This window comes from Anguilla anguilla, chromosome 1 (assembly GCF_013347855.1).
Source record: "Anguilla anguilla isolate fAngAng1 chromosome 1, fAngAng1.pri, whole genome shotgun sequence".
Taxonomy (NCBI): domain Eukaryota; kingdom Metazoa; phylum Chordata; class Actinopteri; order Anguilliformes; family Anguillidae; genus Anguilla; species Anguilla anguilla.
The window spans coordinates 76,414,788-76,433,281 of NC_049201.1; the positions used below are offsets into that span (position 1 = coordinate 76,414,788).

General features: G+C 48.2%; 1 protein-coding gene across 1 annotated transcript; it reads left to right on the top strand.

Annotated features, from left to right (window-relative positions):
- The first annotated feature begins 3,191 nt into the window (after positions 1-3,191).
- On the top strand, positions 3,192-17,176 carry ythdf2 (YTH N(6)-methyladenosine RNA binding protein 2). The gene is made up of 6 exons (XM_035396039.1): positions 3,192-3,385; positions 3,600-3,624; positions 5,233-5,312; positions 7,584-9,248; positions 15,282-15,344; positions 16,302-17,176. The coding sequence occupies exons 1-6, from the start codon at positions 3,359-3,361 to the stop codon at positions 16,323-16,325; spliced, it is 1,884 nt and encodes a 627-aa protein (XP_035251930.1). The 5' UTR covers positions 3,192-3,358; the 3' UTR covers positions 16,326-17,176.
- Positions 17,177-18,494: the final 1,318 nt, after the last annotated feature.

Here is an 18,494-nt window from a genome sequence, read left to right on the forward strand (position 1 = left end):
GGAAACGCAGGAGATATGTTCATTGATAAGGGCTGCGTTTCCGAGTTTCGATGTACCTTAACGTTTTACGAAGGTTCTTAAGGTATACCTTAGCTAAGGAGACGCTGGGAAACAGCTCGAGAGCTAAAGGAAGAGCTTAAGGGATACCTTACGACGCACGTAGCGCTAAGGGAGACTCTTGCAGGAGGAGAATCAAGATGGCCAGCATTGACTGTTCAACCCATTAAGGTGTGAGATCACAAATATGCGATTAGAATGTTGTTAACAGAACACAGTAATGTAACAATCGCAACTGTCATTCCAAAGCAATGGAGTTCTAGATTCCAGAACACTGACTCGGAATTTTGAAAACACATCTGGAAAAAAACCTACTCCTCAAAGGGTTAAATAAATATAAATGATAATGAGCTCAAAATGATGTCATATAATAACATCACAGCGGAATACTTCAGAAGCAGAATGGAATGTAGCCACTAGAGCTGCATTATAAAGTTCTATCACCTACAGAGGTCACTTGGGGTGTTTGAAAAAAGCTTTGCATTATTACATCATAAGAAAATTACATCATAAGAAAAACATGCTCCATCCAGTCATAACTACTGTAACAAGTTAGCTGTCTGACTGAGTAAGCTAACTTGCTAGTTAGCCAACTAGCTACCCATTTTATTAAATGAAACAAAATGTGCAATAGTTTATACATCTAAGATTACAATTTTTTTATTTAAAATGAAAATGACATCACTGTTAATGCAGTAATTCAAAATTACATTGAATTTCGGCAAAGTGCAAAACCCATTTTTATCCAAGACCTACCCTGATAACCAGGCAATAGTGGTTGTGCTGGTGGTGATTTGAATCGCAATTATATTTGACCCACTTGGAGAGATTGATAATATGTCTGCGGCGTTAAGCTGCTGATAAACGTACGGCAATTAAATTAGGACTAGTATCCTATTCCTCCGACTGCTTGGTGCCAGATAAAATCCTTGTGTACACAAATACCATACGACAGACGCAAAGCATGCATGCAACGCAAGAAGTGTTATGTAGGCAGATCAACGTTGCACATTAATCATGTATTTAATTTTACCGTGCAGACATGCGATCTGTAAAAGCTGACATGAACGCTAAATCACGAACCCGAAATCTGTCGTTTTCATCCATTTTGCTACCAGTTGCAAAAACAAACGGACGATAGCCTACATATTGCATGGTGGATAAACATTTAACCGTTTCCCTGTATTTCGCTCGCTCTCACTTTTACATTGCATTCCATTAGCCTACATTACGTTTATTTGGCAGACGCGTTTATCCAAAACGACGTACAATACGTGTAATAAGCCTCAGCGCTGCAAGATATGTTTTTAATATATTTCTAACGTAACTGGTGTAACTGATTATAGCGTAAGTCAGACATATATAACATACCGAGTACTCCAGCATTCACATTTCCAACTTGGCTATTTGTTTCTTATTTTGGTGACTCAGGAGAACTGCCATTTTCGCAAAACCTGTCCTCAGGTAAAACCCAGATCCAGGTGTTTGATGTATTCCATCTCAAGCACACCTGATGCAACTAATCGAGGGCTTGATTAGTCCTATCAGATGTGCTTGAGGTGAAGCACATCAAACACCTGGATCCGGTGCCCGATGAGAGATTTGTTAACCGTAGGGTGCTATACCAACTAGCCTACTTTTAAAAACGTAATAATAACTCAGTTAGGGTGCGTAAATCGTGTTTGATACGTAACCCACAATATCAAAACTGTGCGTATGCCACAGTTTAAAAACGGCTTGACTTTGCGGGGGTGTCAAGGTTTTCATTTTGTCAAATACTTTTATTCCACGTCGACAAAGTAAAGCGTGGGATTTAGTCATTCTGTTATTTGCTTGTGTAGTTCCATGCAAGCCAATAATAGCTTAAATGGCTCCATCGTGTGGTCAAAACACGATACAACATGCAAAACCGGTGGCCACGTCAGGCTAACCTCACCTAACCCAATTTTTTCTTTCTTTCCCACAGCTCCTTTCAATAGATGACGTTAATTTGATTTAATTTTAAATTGAAGCTGGGTTATTTTTAGAAGTATTTTACATATTTTGCATATTTCATTTAATTTGCTAATTTTCCCGCAATACATCCGTAAACATGTGTGTACCGTTCCCCTGTTATAAGATACACGCGTTTACTATTTCTAGATTAATTGTTCAATATTTATCCCTTAAACTGAGGCTCCAAGTTTCCACTCTAGTAAGCTTGAATCAGTAGTGATGAAACTTTTTTTTCAATAATATTATAGGCCTCGAAACAGTGTGTTCAATGGTTAATCAAAATCAATAAAAATCGAATTTTATTCATATTTTAAACAGGAGACCGATTAATATAAGTAAAAGGAACGCATTGTATTCCTTATTCTTCAGCAAATTAACACCTGCCAACACAACTGCCTTATTTTCAAGTTGCATAACTACGGACGGTGTTCCTCAGTCACCAAGTTAGTAAAAACCTAGGTCTGCTTTTTATTGACAGCTCAAAATAATATTCCCTGTTACTATCTCAGATGACCCTGACACCGACTAGGTTAGACTGCTTAGAACAGCGCTGTTTTGCGCCAACTCCTCGCACTTAACTACCAAATTCAGTAAACTATCTTTCTTAAACTGCACGGAGATTAGTACATTTTCCTATTAATTCTGTGACTAAATCATCAAACATGTTTTTGTTCTTTCGAGTTTAAATTGTGACCGCCAGAGGACCGAGAACTGGGAGACACTGCAAACCAATTCTGGTTCGAAGACAGCTGGATGCCAGTTGGTTTCAAGCCAATGTTCACGGACATACTAAAATCAACTGTTGGCCTAACTCATTGTTTACTATCGGGTACCACGGCAACATTGAACGCACATGCCATCTTGCCATCTGCTTCCGTATTTGAACTGTCTTGATAAAAATAAAAATAAATAAATAAAAACCCTTTATATACGTGGAGCTCGTTATCTAACGACTTACTTTGCTCTGATCTTGAGTCAGGGAGGTAGTCATTCAATTATATTCAGGTTTTTTATATTTCTGCATGGCTGGAGACATTAAGCATATCCCCAGCCTAACTTGCAGGTTTCTCCAATCCGTTAGGGGGAGCTAGAGGGCCTCGGTGTACCTCCCCCGGTCAGCCATGTTGAAATGGTGTCTGTGGCTCTGAACAGCGCTGAGAGCGCAAAGGAACTGCAGCCCGCCATTGTGTAGAAACCAAGCTCTATAGAGAGACAGGGGCACTTGGCTAACTCGAACAGACATTTCCTACACCCTGCCGCACTAATTAATAACTAAATTTAATACGCAGGCCCCAGGGATAAAGAAATGTCAGCAAGCAGCCTTCTTGAACAGGTAAAGAAAGGCACTTTTTAAATATTTACGAGACCAAAAAAAAAAAAATCCACCGAGACGTAGTAGCAGAAACGGCAGTGACTCTCTCTCTCTGTAGTGCAGTAGGCCTGACCACCTGCTATAAGACTGACTGGTGAATATAAATATCTTTATTTTTTTTCCTTCTTTTCTTCTCATAACTCAAACCTTCATGAATCACCTGGACCCAATCCAGAGACCGAAAGGCCAAGGAAATAAAGGTAAGTTGGTCGTAAAAAGAGTTTAATCCTGGTTTCGCGGTGTGTGTTGCTGCGGTTCCTTGCGTGGAGGTTGGAGACCCAGCCGCCCTGTGTGCGCCTTTGGTCGGTGCCACTAGGCCCGTGTCCACCAGAGCGCAGTTTGCTGGCGTTGGAGAGGGGCTTCGAGCGGACAAATTTGTTTGTTAATCTGGTTATTCCTGTGTGTAACCATCGCTTGGGTTATGTTAAAAGTCGTTATTAAAACATTTTCATTTTCAATTGAATCGAGCGACTGCATCTTGGTAACGCTCGCTAAGCGAAAAATGCAAGGAAGTGGTCTTGATGCGTTGAGTTCGCCAGCGTTTGGCTGAGGTAGCATGTCACTTAAGCTAGTTAGCCAAGAAAGTCGAGTCAGTAGTTTGCCAACCAGACAATTTTACAGCTATTAAAACCTCGCTGGCTAGTTATCGTCATGTATCTGTTTGTCGTGTCAGCTAACTGTTAACCTCATCTGCGTTTCCTTTTGGCTAGCTAACTTGCCGTCTTAGCACGCTACTGCTAATTAACCTTAAACGCAGTGTTAACTATGGCGTGTTATCAAGCTTGCGAACGTTGGCCAAAAAGTGCTCCTCCTCAAACTTAAATATAATGATTCGATTTTGATGGACCGCTCCAGTTTGTCTGTAAATCTATAAATCACTTAGCATACAATGAATCCAACTCTGCGTCGGCTGAACGTCTAGCTAAGCTGGGTGAATGTGCTAGCATTGCGTCTTAAGAAGGCCCGTTCCGCCTGGTTGTACGCATCACACATTAGTTAGTCTGTGGCCTGTTGACATCGCTGTAATGCATACAGGTTTATATCAGTTTTAATTTCGCATGACAGACGGCTCGCTAATGCCGACGCTGCCAGCCTGTTAGTCTGCAAGGTAAAGATTTGAACCGAAGAGAAACTAAAACGAGGCCTCTGTCGCATGCATAGTGGTCTAACGTTGGCTACTGCCCACATTAAGACAGGCGTTTTAGATTGAAGTTGACTAACGTGTGTTGGTTAGCGTAACATTTGAACTTATCCCGGTAGCTTGTTATTTTACTAATATTCGCTGAAAGTTAAAAATAAATTGGGGACAACCTCATTTGGTTAGCCGACGTTAGCTACTCGAAGTGCCGTGGCGAAGGTGGCGGCAAACGTGAATGATTTATTATCGCTGAACTAAAACTGTCATACCTTCCCACCAGCCTGCCTCTGCGTTTTTAATCTGCCCTGACCATACATTCTTCCGTTTGCGGGGAATACCTGCTCGTTTTAGTAAAGAGGTGTGGTGGCAGGATGTGAATTATGCAATGGAAGTGATGCGAAGCTAACGTTGCGTTAGCAGCTTTTGTTGTGTCTTCCAGGATAGCTGCTAGCTGCTCACAGTCGCACTGGCTCGCAACATTAATCATGAATGACTGCATTTGGATGTGCTTTCTGGTCGAGATTTTAAGTGGGACCGTTTCTCATCGACCCGTTTTAAATGGGGTAATAACCTCCCGACGCACAGGTGGAGACGTTAGAAGCACTTTTGCGACTGTCTGCGGCTAAGTGTACCTGAGCGCGTTCAAGTCTGCTGTCTCTCTCTTTTTCAGTGCAAAACGGAGCTGTAAACCAAAAGGACACTTTAAATGATGATGAGTTTGAGCCGTACCTGAACACTCAGGCGAGACAGGTGAGTTTCACACAGCTCTCACATCCATGAACGCGCACACCGGCGATGCTCAGACCCAAGTTGAACACGAGTTTGATGCAGGAACTTTCTTTTTGGGAAGTGAGGACTGAACCACAGGCGCTGGAGTTGGTCAGTAGTAGGTTTTCCTGTGGCTTTCTCTAAACCGTGACCAAAGTTTTCCCGAGATCCAATTAAAGGGCCCACGCCTCATTTTATCAAGCAGAGGATGACGTGTGTGACGTCTCCCCTCGAAGGAGCATGGTTTGGGCTGTGTCCTGAAACATCCACGCGCGTGCACACACACACACACACACACACACACACACACAAGCACTTCATGCTGCTGGTTGGAAGAGATTTGGCCCAGTTGTCAGACCATGGTTTTTGTACAGTGGCACAAGTCTGTTCTTTTCCCAAATTTGTGATATCTGCCCCCCCCCCCCCCCCAAATAAAAACCAAAAACAAACATTTGGTACTTTGATTGGCTGTTGCTGCCTTCTTTATGAGACTGGTGAGCACTGCGGTGTCCATGATGGCAGTTGTTTTCTGAGATTACAGTTTCCTTGTCAGTGGCGCTGATGATACCTGCCAGACGGAGGATTTTTTAAATTATTATTGTAATTCTTTTCTGAAAACGGTTTTCTCCTCTGTGTCTGCAATCGCTCTGAGCCCCAGACGTCTCCGGAGCTGGCGAACTCGTGACAGTTCCATGTTTGGGTTTCTCCTCTGTTTCCTGGTTAATATCGGGTGCCCTAAAGAATGCCCTGGCGTGTGATTGGACCAGTCAGAGCGCATGTGTGATGTCATGATGGTGAATGGTGCTTTTTTTTTTCCCCCCTCCCTCCTCCTGGATTTCAGCCCTCTATACTTACCTGTCTTTTTGTGGAAATGTCAATGCAGTTAGTCCCATCATGAATCTGCTAGGTGGAGTTGGTTAACATGGGCCATCTTTGGCATTAACACTCTTCTGCCAGAATTGTCTGCAAAAGGTTTGTTTCTATATAACGCTGAGCTATCGTGGAGAGTCCCACACTGAAGAATCTGCTGAACAGCTGGTACAAACTAGAAAGGAAACGGTGACTAAACTCCGAAAAGCTTTGATGCATGTCTGCAAAGCCTGACAAAAAAAATAAATGAAGGCCATAGGTTGGGAGCGAATTTTGTACTTGTGAATTTGCGTGGAATATTGGTTAACCCTTTGAAGAGAAGGTTTTTTTCATTAGTCTTATAGGTGTTCTAGAACGCCGTTGCTTTTCCATGTACCAGCGGCGATTGTGACATCAGCATTACAATGCTCAGTGAAGAACACTCTCGTCACGCATTTGTGATCTCACACCTGGGAGGGTTAAGTAAGGGGGCTGTGCAGCGTTTGAAATTGCTCAGTGCCAGGGTTCGAAAATAGAGGGTCTGCAAGCCGGTTTGGTCGTGGACTGCTGCTTCTCGGGTCTGTGGGCACGTCCTCTGCCTTGGGTTCTCCTTGTGCAGCTGGCTCTGTTACAATGGGGCCCAGCGTGCTGTGAAAAGACTGGATCTCTCCCGTCTCTGGTATGTGGCATCCTTTTGTTGCCTGGGCAATGCCGCTCTGTCCGGACAAAGCAAGTTGCTGGTGTGAGAGAGTACAGTAATGCACAACTGGGTCAAGAGATCGGGAGCGGGAGGGTCGCGGCTGCCTTTATTCTGGCTGTGCAGAAGCTTTGGGCCTCGAACCTCTCCTCCCTGCCTCCCGCCCCTGCATTACGTGGGCCGGAAATTTAGCAAAAGATGTTGTCTTATGAAATCGGTAAGGTGCATCATCTTTATTTAATTCTGTACATTCAAATCCCCCCCCACTCCCCCCCTCCTCCGCAACCCCTTAGTTTTCAGACCAGCTTAGTAACCACCCACTTTCCCTCCTCCACCCCCCCCCCCCTACTTTATTCAAGAAGAACATGTAGGGGAAAAAAAAGTGATATGGTGTTGCCAAGTCTGAAAAGTGCAGTCTGTGGTTGTATTACATTTATATTCCCTCAAAGATGCTGTTTTGTAATTGCCCCCGTCCACCCTGTGTAGAAAGAACGGCAAAAGACATGAATGTGCATTATGAGTGTGGGAGTTTTTTGGAGGCTAGATTGTATTTTATATTTGGTTTAAAAAAAAAAAAATTTAGTAAAGTTCAGATTTTAGTGCTGAATGGAAAGCACACTGAGCTGCGTTTTATTTATGAGGTGTTACATAAAGTTTGTTGTTGTTGTTGTTGTTATTATTGACCACTTCTCTCCCTTGCCCCCCAGAGCAATGCCTACACGGCCATGTCGGACTCCTACATGCCCAGCTACTACAGCCCCTCCATAGGCTTCTCCTACTCGCTCAACGAGGCGGCGTGGTCCACCGGCGGCGACCCCCCCATGCCCTACCTGGCCTCCTACGGACAGCTGAGCAACGGGGAGCACCACTTCCTGCCGGACGCCATGTTCGGCCAGGCGGGGGCGCTGGGGAGCAACCCCTTCCTGGGGCAGCACGGGTTCAACTTCTTCCCCGGCGGCATCGACTTCTCGGCGTGGGGCAGCAGCGGCTCCCAGGGACAGTCCTCGCAGGGCTCGGGCTTCGGCAGCAGCTACGCGTACGCCCCCAGCTCGCTAGGGGGCGCCATGATCGACGGACAGTCGCCCTTCGCCGCCAACGAGCCCCTCAACAAGGCGCCGGGCATGAACAGCCTGGACCAGAGCATGGCGGCGCTCAAGATCGGGGGCGCGGGGGACATGGCGCCCAAGGTGGTGGGGTCCGGCCTCCCCGGCGGCGGGGGGCCCCTCAACCCGGTATCGGGGGCGCCCAGCATGCCCCCCGCCTCCATGGCGCCGGTCAAACCGGCCTCCTGGGCGGACATCGCCAGCAAGCCGGCCAAGCCCCAGCCCAAGCTGAAGGCCAAGGGCGGGCTGGGCGGGTCTAACCTGCCCCCGCCCCCCATCAAACACAACATGGACATCGGCACCTGGGACAACAAGGGGAGCGTCCCCAAGGCGACCGCGCCCCAGCAGGCCGCCGCCGTCGTCCCTAGCAACGGGCAGCCGCCCAACCAGGCCTCCCCCCAGCCCGGCGCCACCGCCGGCGGGGGGCCGCAACTCCCCCTGACAAACGGCCAGCTGGCGCCCCCTGCTGGCCAGCTCGGGCCGCACCACCAGCAGCCCCCACCCCCCGGCCAGCCGCAGCTCCCTCCCCAGGGTCCGCCCCCGGCCCAGCCCCCCCCTCCCACCCGCTGGGTCCCGCCCCGTAACCGTGCCAACGGCTTCGGGGGGGACGCCGGCAGCGGCGGCGGCGGCGGGGGGGTCGGGGCCGGGGCGGGGCAGTCGCCGCCCAGCTCGGGCGGCGTGGGCGGGGTCCTGGTGCCCTCGGAGCCCCACCCGGTCCTGGAGAAGCTCCGCCTGGTGAACAACTACAACCCCAAGGACTTCGACTGGAACCCCAAGCAAGGGCGCGTCTTCATCATCAAGAGCTACTCGGAGGACGACATCCACCGCTCCATCAAGTACAACGTCTGGTGCAGCACGGAGCACGGCAACAAGCGGCTGGACGCGGCGTACCGCTCGCTGGCCGCCAAGGGCCCGCTCTACCTGCTGTTCAGCGTCAACGGCAGCGGGCACTTCTGCGGCGTGGCCGAGATGCGCTCGCCCGTGGACTACAACACGTGCGCCGGCGTCTGGTCGCAGGACAAGTGGAAGGGGCGCTTCGACGTGCGCTGGATCTTCGTCAAGGACGTGCCCAACAGCCAGCTGCGGCACATCCGCCTGGAGAACAACGAGAACAAGCCCGTCACCAACTCGCGGGACACCCAGGAGGTGCCCCTGGACAAGGCCCGGCAGGTGCTCAAGATCATCGCCGCCTACAAACACACCACCTCCATCTTCGACGACTTCTCCCACTACGAGAAGCGCCAGGAGGAGGAGGAGAGCGTCAAAAAGGTAACCTGCCCGCACCCTTCAAAAAAAATAAAAATAAAAGCAAACTAAAGTAGGAACTTATGACCCATCTCCCTCCACACAAGACCAAAAATAATTTTTGGGGTTTTTTTTCCTGGATATAAAATCTTTTTTTTTTTTTTTTAAGGCCTTTGCTGCTTTTGTTGGGTAGGATTCTGTCCAGAAAAAGGCTAAACAAACCAAGGAGGTTTTGACAGGTTGCTGGTGACTCATGCTGTTAAGGCTCAGTTCTGGCATGCGGACGGGCTCCACAGTCTGGTAACAAACCCAGACCGTGCCAGTACCCGCTGTGGCTGCCAGCCTCGCGGGGTTGGCGCACAGCTTGCTCTCGCATCGCCCCAAGCACTGTAGGGGTTTATTCGTCTTCTTGCACACCAGCGCCTCCTGCTGGCCAGTCACGCAGCTGCGGGTTCAGCTGTGGAGCTGCACAGTCTTCCTCCAGCTAGCTCCAGCTCAGAGATGAGGCTGTATTAGCCTAGCGTGCTGGCTGCCTCAGAGATTAGACTGTAGTAGCCTAGCGCGTCGGATGCCTCAGAGATGTTACTGTATTAGCCTAGCGCGCCGGCTGCCTCAGAGATGAGACTGTATTAGCATAGCATGTCTATGCCTCAGAGATGAGACTGTATTAGCCTAGTGCGCCGACTGCCTCAGAGATGAGACTGTATTAGCCTAGCGCGCCGGCTGCCTCAGAGATGAGACTGTATTAGCCTAGCGCGCCGGCTGCCTCAGAGATGAGACTGTATTAGCCTAGCGCGCCGGCTGCCTCAGAGATGAGACTGTATTAGCCTAGCGCGCCGGCTGCCTCAGAGATGAGACTATATTAGCCTAGCGTGTCGGCTGCCTCAGAGATGAGACCGTATTAGCATAGCACGGCTATGCCTCAGAGATGAGACTGTACTAGCCTAGCACGCCGGCTGCCTCAGAGATGAGACCGTGTTAGCATAGCATGGCTATGCCTCAGAGATGAGGCTGTATTAGCCTAGCGCGCGGCTGCCTCAGAGATGAGACCGTATGTGGAGATTGCTTATTTGCGCGTGGATGCGGAGTGCAGGCCCGTGTCCTCCTGTGCAGCTGTGCTGTTCTCGCTGGCCTTGCGGCGGTGACGCCCATCTTTAACTCGCCGGTGACGTTATCGATGCATCGCTGTGGTTCGTGAGCTACGGGCCTCCTGCTGCAGCCGCCGGTCAGCGAGATGCGGTTATCGCTATGGCGATCAGCGGCTTGTTTGTTTTGCGGGGGCGTGCTTTGTCCCGGCGCCCGTCCGTTAGAAGCGCTGTGGAAACCCCCCGTTTCGTTTCGTATGTCTACAAGTGAGGTTTTGGTCTGCGAAAATGGGCTTGCGGTGGACCTCCATTCTGTACTAGTTGGCTAGTACAGTCTGTACTTATTAAGTCTGTACTTATTCTTCTGCCTAGTTTGGGTTTGCAGATGTTAGACCAGAATAGTGTTCATTGTTCTCGGCTAGAAATAGCTGTACAAAATAAGTAATTGTACCTTACTGAACCCGTGTTCAGCAGTTGTCTACGATCATGAAATGCACTTTTTTGTACGTCGCTTTGTTTAAAAGTGTTTGCCAAATTAATGTAATGTAATGTAATGTACTGTTAGTTGAATCTCCCTTGATGCACCTGATGAAGATAGGTTACCCTTCCTATTAGGAGAAAAAAGGTTGCTGCATACTAGCTGCACAATTTGTGTTCTCTTGCCATAGAGAATGTGTGACCACGTCATGCACACATTCTCACACAGCACACACGCGTGCACGAGCAGACACTTATTCACTCATGCACACAACACACAGATAGTCAGGCAGACACACACTCACCCCTAACATCACTTACTGACATTTTTGTCATAGGCTTGGCCTTTTTTTCTTTCTTTTTTTAAAATGACTAATTCATAGTCTAGCAGAGAGAGAGAGAGGACAAGGGACAGACAGAGAGAGAAAGAGACAGAGCACAAGGGAAAGACAGAATGTGTGAGAGAGAGGGAGAGAGAGTGGGATCGAGAGGACAAGGGGGAGAGAGAGAGAGAGGACAAGCGAAAGGGAGAGAGAAGACGGGGGAGAGAGAGGGGGGACAAGAGCAAGTGGGAGAGAGAAAGGGAGAGGACAAGGGAAAGGGAGAGAGAGAGAGTATGTGTGAGAGAGAGAGGACAAGGGAGAGAGGAGGAGAGAGAATGCAAATGGGTCTTTACCAGAAGTATAATGAATTGGGAAGTTTTGGTGTGGGTGATGGCTTTTACACACATTCAGGTGCGTGTCTGGTTATGTGTGTGGATACCTGGCCTGGGTGATGGCTTCTACGCACTTTCAGGTGTGTGTCTGGTTATGTGTGTGGATACCTGGCTTTTTACACACATTCAGGTGTGTGTCTGGTTATGTGTGTGGATACCTGGCTTTTTACACACGTTCAGGTGTGTGTCTGGTTATGTGTGTGGATACCTGGCTTTTTACACACATTCAGGTGTGTGTCTGGTTATGTGTGTGGATACCTGGCTTTTTACACACATTCAGGTGTGTGTCTGGTTATGTGTGTGGATACCTGGCTTTTTACACACGTTCAGGTGTGTGTCTGGTTATGTGTGTGGATACCTGGCTTTTTACACACATTCAGGTGTGTGTCTGGTTATGTGTGTGGATACCTGGCTTTTTACACACATTCAGGTGTGTGTCTGGTTATGTGTGTGGATACCTGGCTTTTTACACACATTCAGGTGTGTGTCTGGTTATGTGTGTGGATACCTGGCTTTTACACACATTCAGGTGTGTGTCTGGTTATGTGTGTGGATACCTGGCTTTTTACGCACATTCAGGTGTGTGTCTGGTTATGTGTGTGGCTTTTTACACACATTCAGGTGCGTGTCTGGTTATGTGTTCGGCCCCCACTGGCTGTAATGGCTAAACCCACCGTCCAGCTCTAATGACATGAACGCGTGATGTGTGGAAGAGTGAGTGTGTCTGAGAGCTGTCTGGGTGTCGATGCCTTCGGAGAGCGGAGGGTGAAACATTGTAGCAATCAGTGCTCCTTGTTGCCGGGAAACGCTGACTCAGAACTCAGAATCGTGGCGTCCTCACAGTTCTATTATTGTGAAGGATGGCTGGAACGCTCTGGTTCCTCCTGTAGCTCTGGGTATGGAGGGGGAGTTATGTAAGGGGAACTCGGCGTGGCAAATGAATGTCTTTGTGTTCCCAAATCTGGACACCTCGTTTAATTTTAATGTATGAATGTTATACATTTGAAAATGAAAACTTAAAAGTACCTTAGTCAAAAAAAAATGTTGAGCTCTGTACCCTAAAAAACTGGTTCTGGTGTTAAGTTAAGCTTTTTAAATTTTTTTGAAGTGGCATTTAAAACAGGATCAGCATTGATATCTTCAAGATACTGGTGTCAGTTTGGAGAGGCGCTCCTGAGTGACGCGTTTCGCGTACCTGGTCTGGCCACACCCATAATGAGACACACCCATCACGAGACACAGCTGAGTCACTGACATGTTTGTGTGTGTGTGTGTTGGGTGTGACGACTAAAAGATCAGCTGGAATGTTTTTTTAGTTTTTTTTTAGTAGTAGTAGTAGTAGTAGTAATGTGATAGTGACACAGAATTTGGGTGTAATTTTCCTTTTAGCCCTGCAGGGGGAGTTAGTCCTCCTGTCAGGATGAGTTCACTCAAGGTCAGTGAAGGTTTTCCCGCTCAAATAATTGAGCTCCTCCTGCGGCTGTTCATTTTCAGCATTAGATCAAAGGAAGTGTTTGTGTGCGTGTGTGCCTGCCTGCATGCATGCGTGTGTTTGTGTGTGTGTGTGTGTGTGTGTGTGTGTGTGTGTGTGTGTGTGCCTGCACGCACGCGTGTTACCTGTCGCTTGTTTGTGGCTTTTAAAGATGCCAACAAAATTAAAATTGTATTTAATTTAGTTTGGACTCATGCAAGGTTATGTGCTCTATTTCTCATGGATCTCTGTTCTTGTATTATTTTTCTTTCCCCCAGTCTGAATGTTAATTTGTGGGGATATATGAAATTAATGTGAAGAGAAATTTCATTCTGTGAGCAATAAGCAGTGATGATAGTGTGTGTTATTTTTATTTTGAGGAGGGCCTCAGTGGTAAATGGACTGTAATGTAATTACTTTAGAGACTAATGTGTGGAAACAGAAAAGTGTGCTGCTCCATCTGCAGACTCACAAACAGCATGAACATGTCTTCGCTGCGTCGCAAGTTGTCACTGCGGTGGTGTGTGTTCATGGCAGTTTTATTTGTATGTCCAAAAGTGCCCCCCTTTCCCTAAAATTAAAACAACAACTCCAACACACTGTCCATCGCTTGCTGCGCTTCCAGTTTAATTGGCTGAAATGAAACTTGCGTTTCGGACTTCTCTGAGGAAGACTCTGAGGAAGGCTCACTCTCGACGGCGATGTCTGAACCGCAGGACGTTTCAGTAAAGGTGTGGGCGTGAGGAAGGGGCACGCAGTGTTGCGTTGAGTTTCTAATTTCGGCTTCTGCACTTCTCCAGCACCTGTGGGTCTACATAGACGTGCAAACCCTCATTCTGACTGTTCTCTCCCAGCAGTGGCATTTGGTAGACCTGCATGTTGCCAGGTTTGGATAAAATTCCACCCTGTCAGTAGAGCCAGGTTAGAGCTCAGCACATAGGAAGCAGCGTATTTATTTATTATTTTTTAATGTATTTTTTTTTGCACGAGGGTCGCCAAGGGCCAGCTGAGTGGCATTGTGACTGTCCTGCCTCGGCTGGGTAGTTGCCGTGTAAACCTGGCATGTCATCAGAATCTAAAATACCCTTCATCCCACTCAAAATCTGTCTGCACCAATGATAAAAGTACGAGACCTGAAATATTGTGAAAATAGAAATGGAAAGCGAGCCTTTTCCTATTTAAACCACAGGAAGTGATCAGTTCCTTTAAGACTGCAGGAAGTGCACTGTCCCTTTAAAACCACAGGAAGTGAGTCATCCCTGTGAGTCTTCAGGAAGTGAACTATCTCTTTAAGACTGCTGTTAGTGAGCTGGATAGGCTGCTGGGAAAGGAACGCCATTGGTCAAACGTGAACACAAACGAAACTCACCTGTGACAAACCAAATTCATATCCCCAAATGGGAAACTGAACAAACACAGACAAAAACCTTCTGAATGGTCGACTGATGAAAGGAAATGCAGCCCATCCTCAGATGACTCTGCATGGTTTTCCAACGCCAAATTGCCGAATAAGGTTTCTCTGGTACGTTGTGTAAACAAAGACTCAGTTCCCCATTCACAGAAACGGCCGTAGCGCTCCGGTGCGTGGATTCCCGCTGTAGTAGTGCACACGCTGCTGTAGGTAGCTAACAACGCAGCTGCTGTGTGTCTGTAGGAGGAGTTTGAGTTTAGCAGCGTTGTTTCTGACAGAACTGCTGCTCGGGTATCGATTTGTTGCGGAAACTGCTGAGCGGACCAAAGCAGTGAAGCGCTTCAGGACTCTGCAGCGTGCGACTGAAGCCTGCTTCTGTGGTTATCCTCAAAGCTCTATGGCTTATTCCAGGGGTGGCCAACCCAGGTCCTGGAGAGCCACAGGGTCTGCTGGTTTTAGTTTTTACTCTGCACTTAATTATCAATTATAGCAGTTGATTACACAGTTAACTCACCTCACCTGGTTCCTTCAGTCTAAGTGGTTGCTGTATTTAAGGTGAAAACAAAAACCAGCAGACCCTGCGGCTCCCCAGGACCAGGGTTGGCCACCCCTGGCTTATTCTCTTAGCACCTGTTCTGCTAATGTGAATGCTTTCATTGAGTGGGTGGAAAGTTTAAGAGGCTCCCCCCCCTGCCCCTTGGACCCTTACACATGCTAGGTGAATATGATTTATTTGGTGTTCTCCTTTGGTGTCAGCTTGGCTAGCTTAACCAAGAGGGGGGCCGCAGTTTTTCATGCATGTACAGCAAGTGAACTCACCAGGTCCTCACACCCCCCCGATTCTGATGAAGCTTTTCTCCCTGACCTTTGACCTTCCGTTTCCTGTGTCCTGTTCCAGGTCGAGGTTCAGGGAAGCGACGCGTTCTCCGGTAACCCCGGCAGGAGCCATTACAGACTGCAGGTGAATAAAATAACCGACGCTCGTCCAGTGAGCTCGCCGGTGGCCCTGGAGGCTGTGCCTACAGACGTGCCACAGATCAAAACGCACAAGTTCTGTTGGCGTGGAAGATGCCGTATATGTGTGTGTGCGTGCAAGTGTGTGTGCACGTGTGTGTGCATGTATGAGTGTGTGTGTGTGGGTGTGTGTGTGTGCGTGCAAGTGTGTGTGCATGTATGAGTGTGTGTGTGTGTACGTGTGTGTGCATGTATGAGTGTGTGTGTGTGTACGTGTGTGTGCATGTATGAGTGTGTGTGTTTACGTGTGTGTGCATGTATGAGTGTGTGTGTGTGCATGTATGAGTGTGTGTGTGTGTACGTGTGTGTGCATGTATGAGTGTGTGTGTGTGTGTACGTGTGTGTGCATGTATGAGTGTGTGTGTGTGTGTACGTGTGTGCATGTATGAGTGTGTGTGTGTGTACGTGTGTGCGCATGTATGAGTGTGTGTGTGTGCATGTATGAGTGTGTGTGTGTGCATGTACGAGTGTGTGTGTGTGCGTGCGTGCAAGTGTGTGCACGTGTGTGTGCATGTATGAGTGTGTGTGTGTGTGTGCGTACGCACACCTGTGTGCGTGCAAGTGTGTGTGCACGTATGAGTGTGTGTGTGTGTGTGTGCGTACGCACACCTGTGTGCGTGCAAGTGTGTGTGCACGTGTGTGTGCACGTATGAGTGTGTGTGTGTCTGTGGTTTTGTGTGTGTATGAGTGTGTGTGTGTCTCTGGTTTTGTGTGCGTGCGTGCGTGCGTGCGTGCGTGTGTGTGTGTGTGTGTGTGTGTGTGTGTGCACGTATGCGTGCATGTGTGTGTGTGTGTGTGTGTGCGTGCGCACATGTCTCTGGTTTTGTGTGTGTGTATGTGTTTACTGCACATGTGCAGTAGCCCTGTTTCACCCCTTCTCTCTCTCTCTCTCTCTCTCTCTCAGGATCGCCAAGGACGTGTCAAGTAGCCCTGGCCCCTCCCACCTGTGGACTGCCATGACTCCACCCACTCCTCCCCCGCATCCAGATCTTTACACGAATTCAGACAGAAACAGAAAAAAAATTTAACCAGGGACACAAAAGAAAAGGAAAAAAAAAAAAAACTAAATGAAGACTCTTTCTTGATTTCTGTTGACTTTAAAGACTTACTTTGAACTTGTAGTAAAAATAAAAAAGAAAAAGGAAACAATTATTCATAGGACTACAAAAAAAACTTAAAAACGATTCTATAGCATCCTTAGGTGATCAAGTCATTTTCTTTCTTTTTTTGTTTTTTTGGTCCGGCCCCATGTCTTCCCAACTCAAACCCCTGACCCCCACCCCCACCCAACTCCCCCCTCTCTTCACTGATCACCACATATCTTTCCCTCGTATCTTCTTATTCCCTCTTTTTTCCTCCCCCTTTTCTTATTTTAACGAAAGCTGTTTTTACAGAAGGGCAAGGCTTAATAAAAAAATTTAAAAAGACCTAGAGTGGGAACTCTGGCGCCCCCTCCTGGTGCCTGGAGCTGAGCGCACTCATGAGGAGGGGGCCAGTTTTTTTTTTTTTTTTTTTTGCGTGTTCATCTAGTTCCCATTCCCCGTCAGACACTCCCGTTTCCCCCCCCCCCCCCCCCCCCCCTTTTTTTTTTGTTTGTTTTTTTTTTTGTTGAGGAGTCTCGTTTTGAGTACCACGAGACGCGGAGTGAGTCCGTGTGCGTTTTCGGAGTTCTTCCTCCCGCCTCGACGGACAGAGCGCTTCGCGGATCAGCCAGGAAATCACCTTCCGGAACGACGGACCTGCACCCCTCTCCCTCCCCCCCTCACCCCAGTCCGATGGAAAAAAAAAAAATGGAGAAAGACTATTGGAATGTTTGGGGTCCTGAGTTAATTTTTATTGTATTTTCTTTGGAGGGGTCGGGGCGGGGGGGGAGGGGAGACGGAAACTAAAAGCAAATGGAAGTCAGAAGAATTGTTGAGTTAGTCTTGGTCCTGTATGATTTTATAGTGTATAAATGGCCTGGTCTGCTGTCTTTTGAGGAAACATCTTTTTTTTCCTCTTGTTGCTATGGGCTGCTTACTTTCCCTGATCAATTTTTTTTTGTTTTGTTTTTTTCTTCCTCCTTCGTTTGAGTCAACAGCAAGATGGGGGAGGGGGCCTTGGCACTCCCCCCCCCCCCCCCCCCCCCCCCCTTTCCCCCAACCTCTCCCCCTCTCTTTTTCTCCCCCTCTTTCTCTCTCTCTATTAATCAGTTCAGTGTAATAAATGTGGCATCATTATTCAGCAGTAGTCTTGTGTGTGCTCTCCCCTTGATTGGCAGCTTTTTTTTTGACGTGTTTTCCCACCTTGTTATGCCCGAGAGAAAGAGCCAGGGAAACAAATATTCATCCCCCCCTACCTGTTACTCAAGCCTCGCACGCCTGCAGCCTACCTCTGTTCCAACCCCCACCCTGCTCACGGCGTTGTCTTTTCAAAAACATAACATTTGTCTGAGGCTGAGTGCAAACAGCTGGAATTTTCTGATGGGAATAATGATGACAGAGTGTGATGGGGGCGGAGTGGGGACATGATCAACACCAGTGCCTTGTTACAAAGTTTAGTTGTTCTCTAAGAAGGTGGGAACCAAAACTTAAGTCTAGGCTGTGTTTGCAGTCCTGGAGGGGGTGCTGTGTCTGCAGGTTTAACTCCAGTCCTGGAGGGGGTGCTGTGTCTGCAGGTTTAACTCCAGCCCTGGAGGGGGTGCTCTGTCTGCAAGTTTAACTCCAGGGCTGGAAGGGGTGCTCTGTCTGCAGGTTTAACTCCAGGCCTGGAAGGGGGCGCTGTGTCTGCAGGTTTAACTCCAGTCCTGGAGGGGGTGCTGTGTCTGCATGTTTAACTCTAGTGCTGTGGGGGTGCTCTGTCTGCAGGTTTAACTCCAGGCCTGGAGGGGGCGCTGCGTCTGTAGGTTTAACTCCTGCCCTGGAGGGGGTGCTCTGTCTGCAGGTTTAACTCTAGGCCTGGAGGGGACGCTGTGTCTGCAGGTTTAACTCTAGGCCTGGAGGGGACGCTGTGTCTGCAGGTTTAACTCCAACCCTGCAGGGGGCGCTCTGTCTGCAGGTTTAACTCCAGCCCTGGAGGGGGCGCTGTGTCTGCAGGTTTAACTCCAGTCCTGGAAGGG

Coding starts and splice junctions, on each gene's coding strand:
- ythdf2 (XM_035396039.1), top strand. CDS start 3,359: ATGTCAGCAAGCAGCCTTCTTGAACAG. Junction 3,386..3,599: donor CAAGCAGCCTTCTTGAACAG/GTAAAGAAAGGC, acceptor GACCCAATCCAG/AGACCGAAAGGCCAAGGAAA. Junction 9,249..15,281: donor AGGAGGAGAGCGTCAAAAAG/GTAACCTGCCCG, acceptor GTCCTGTTCCAG/GTCGAGGTTCAGGGAAGCGA.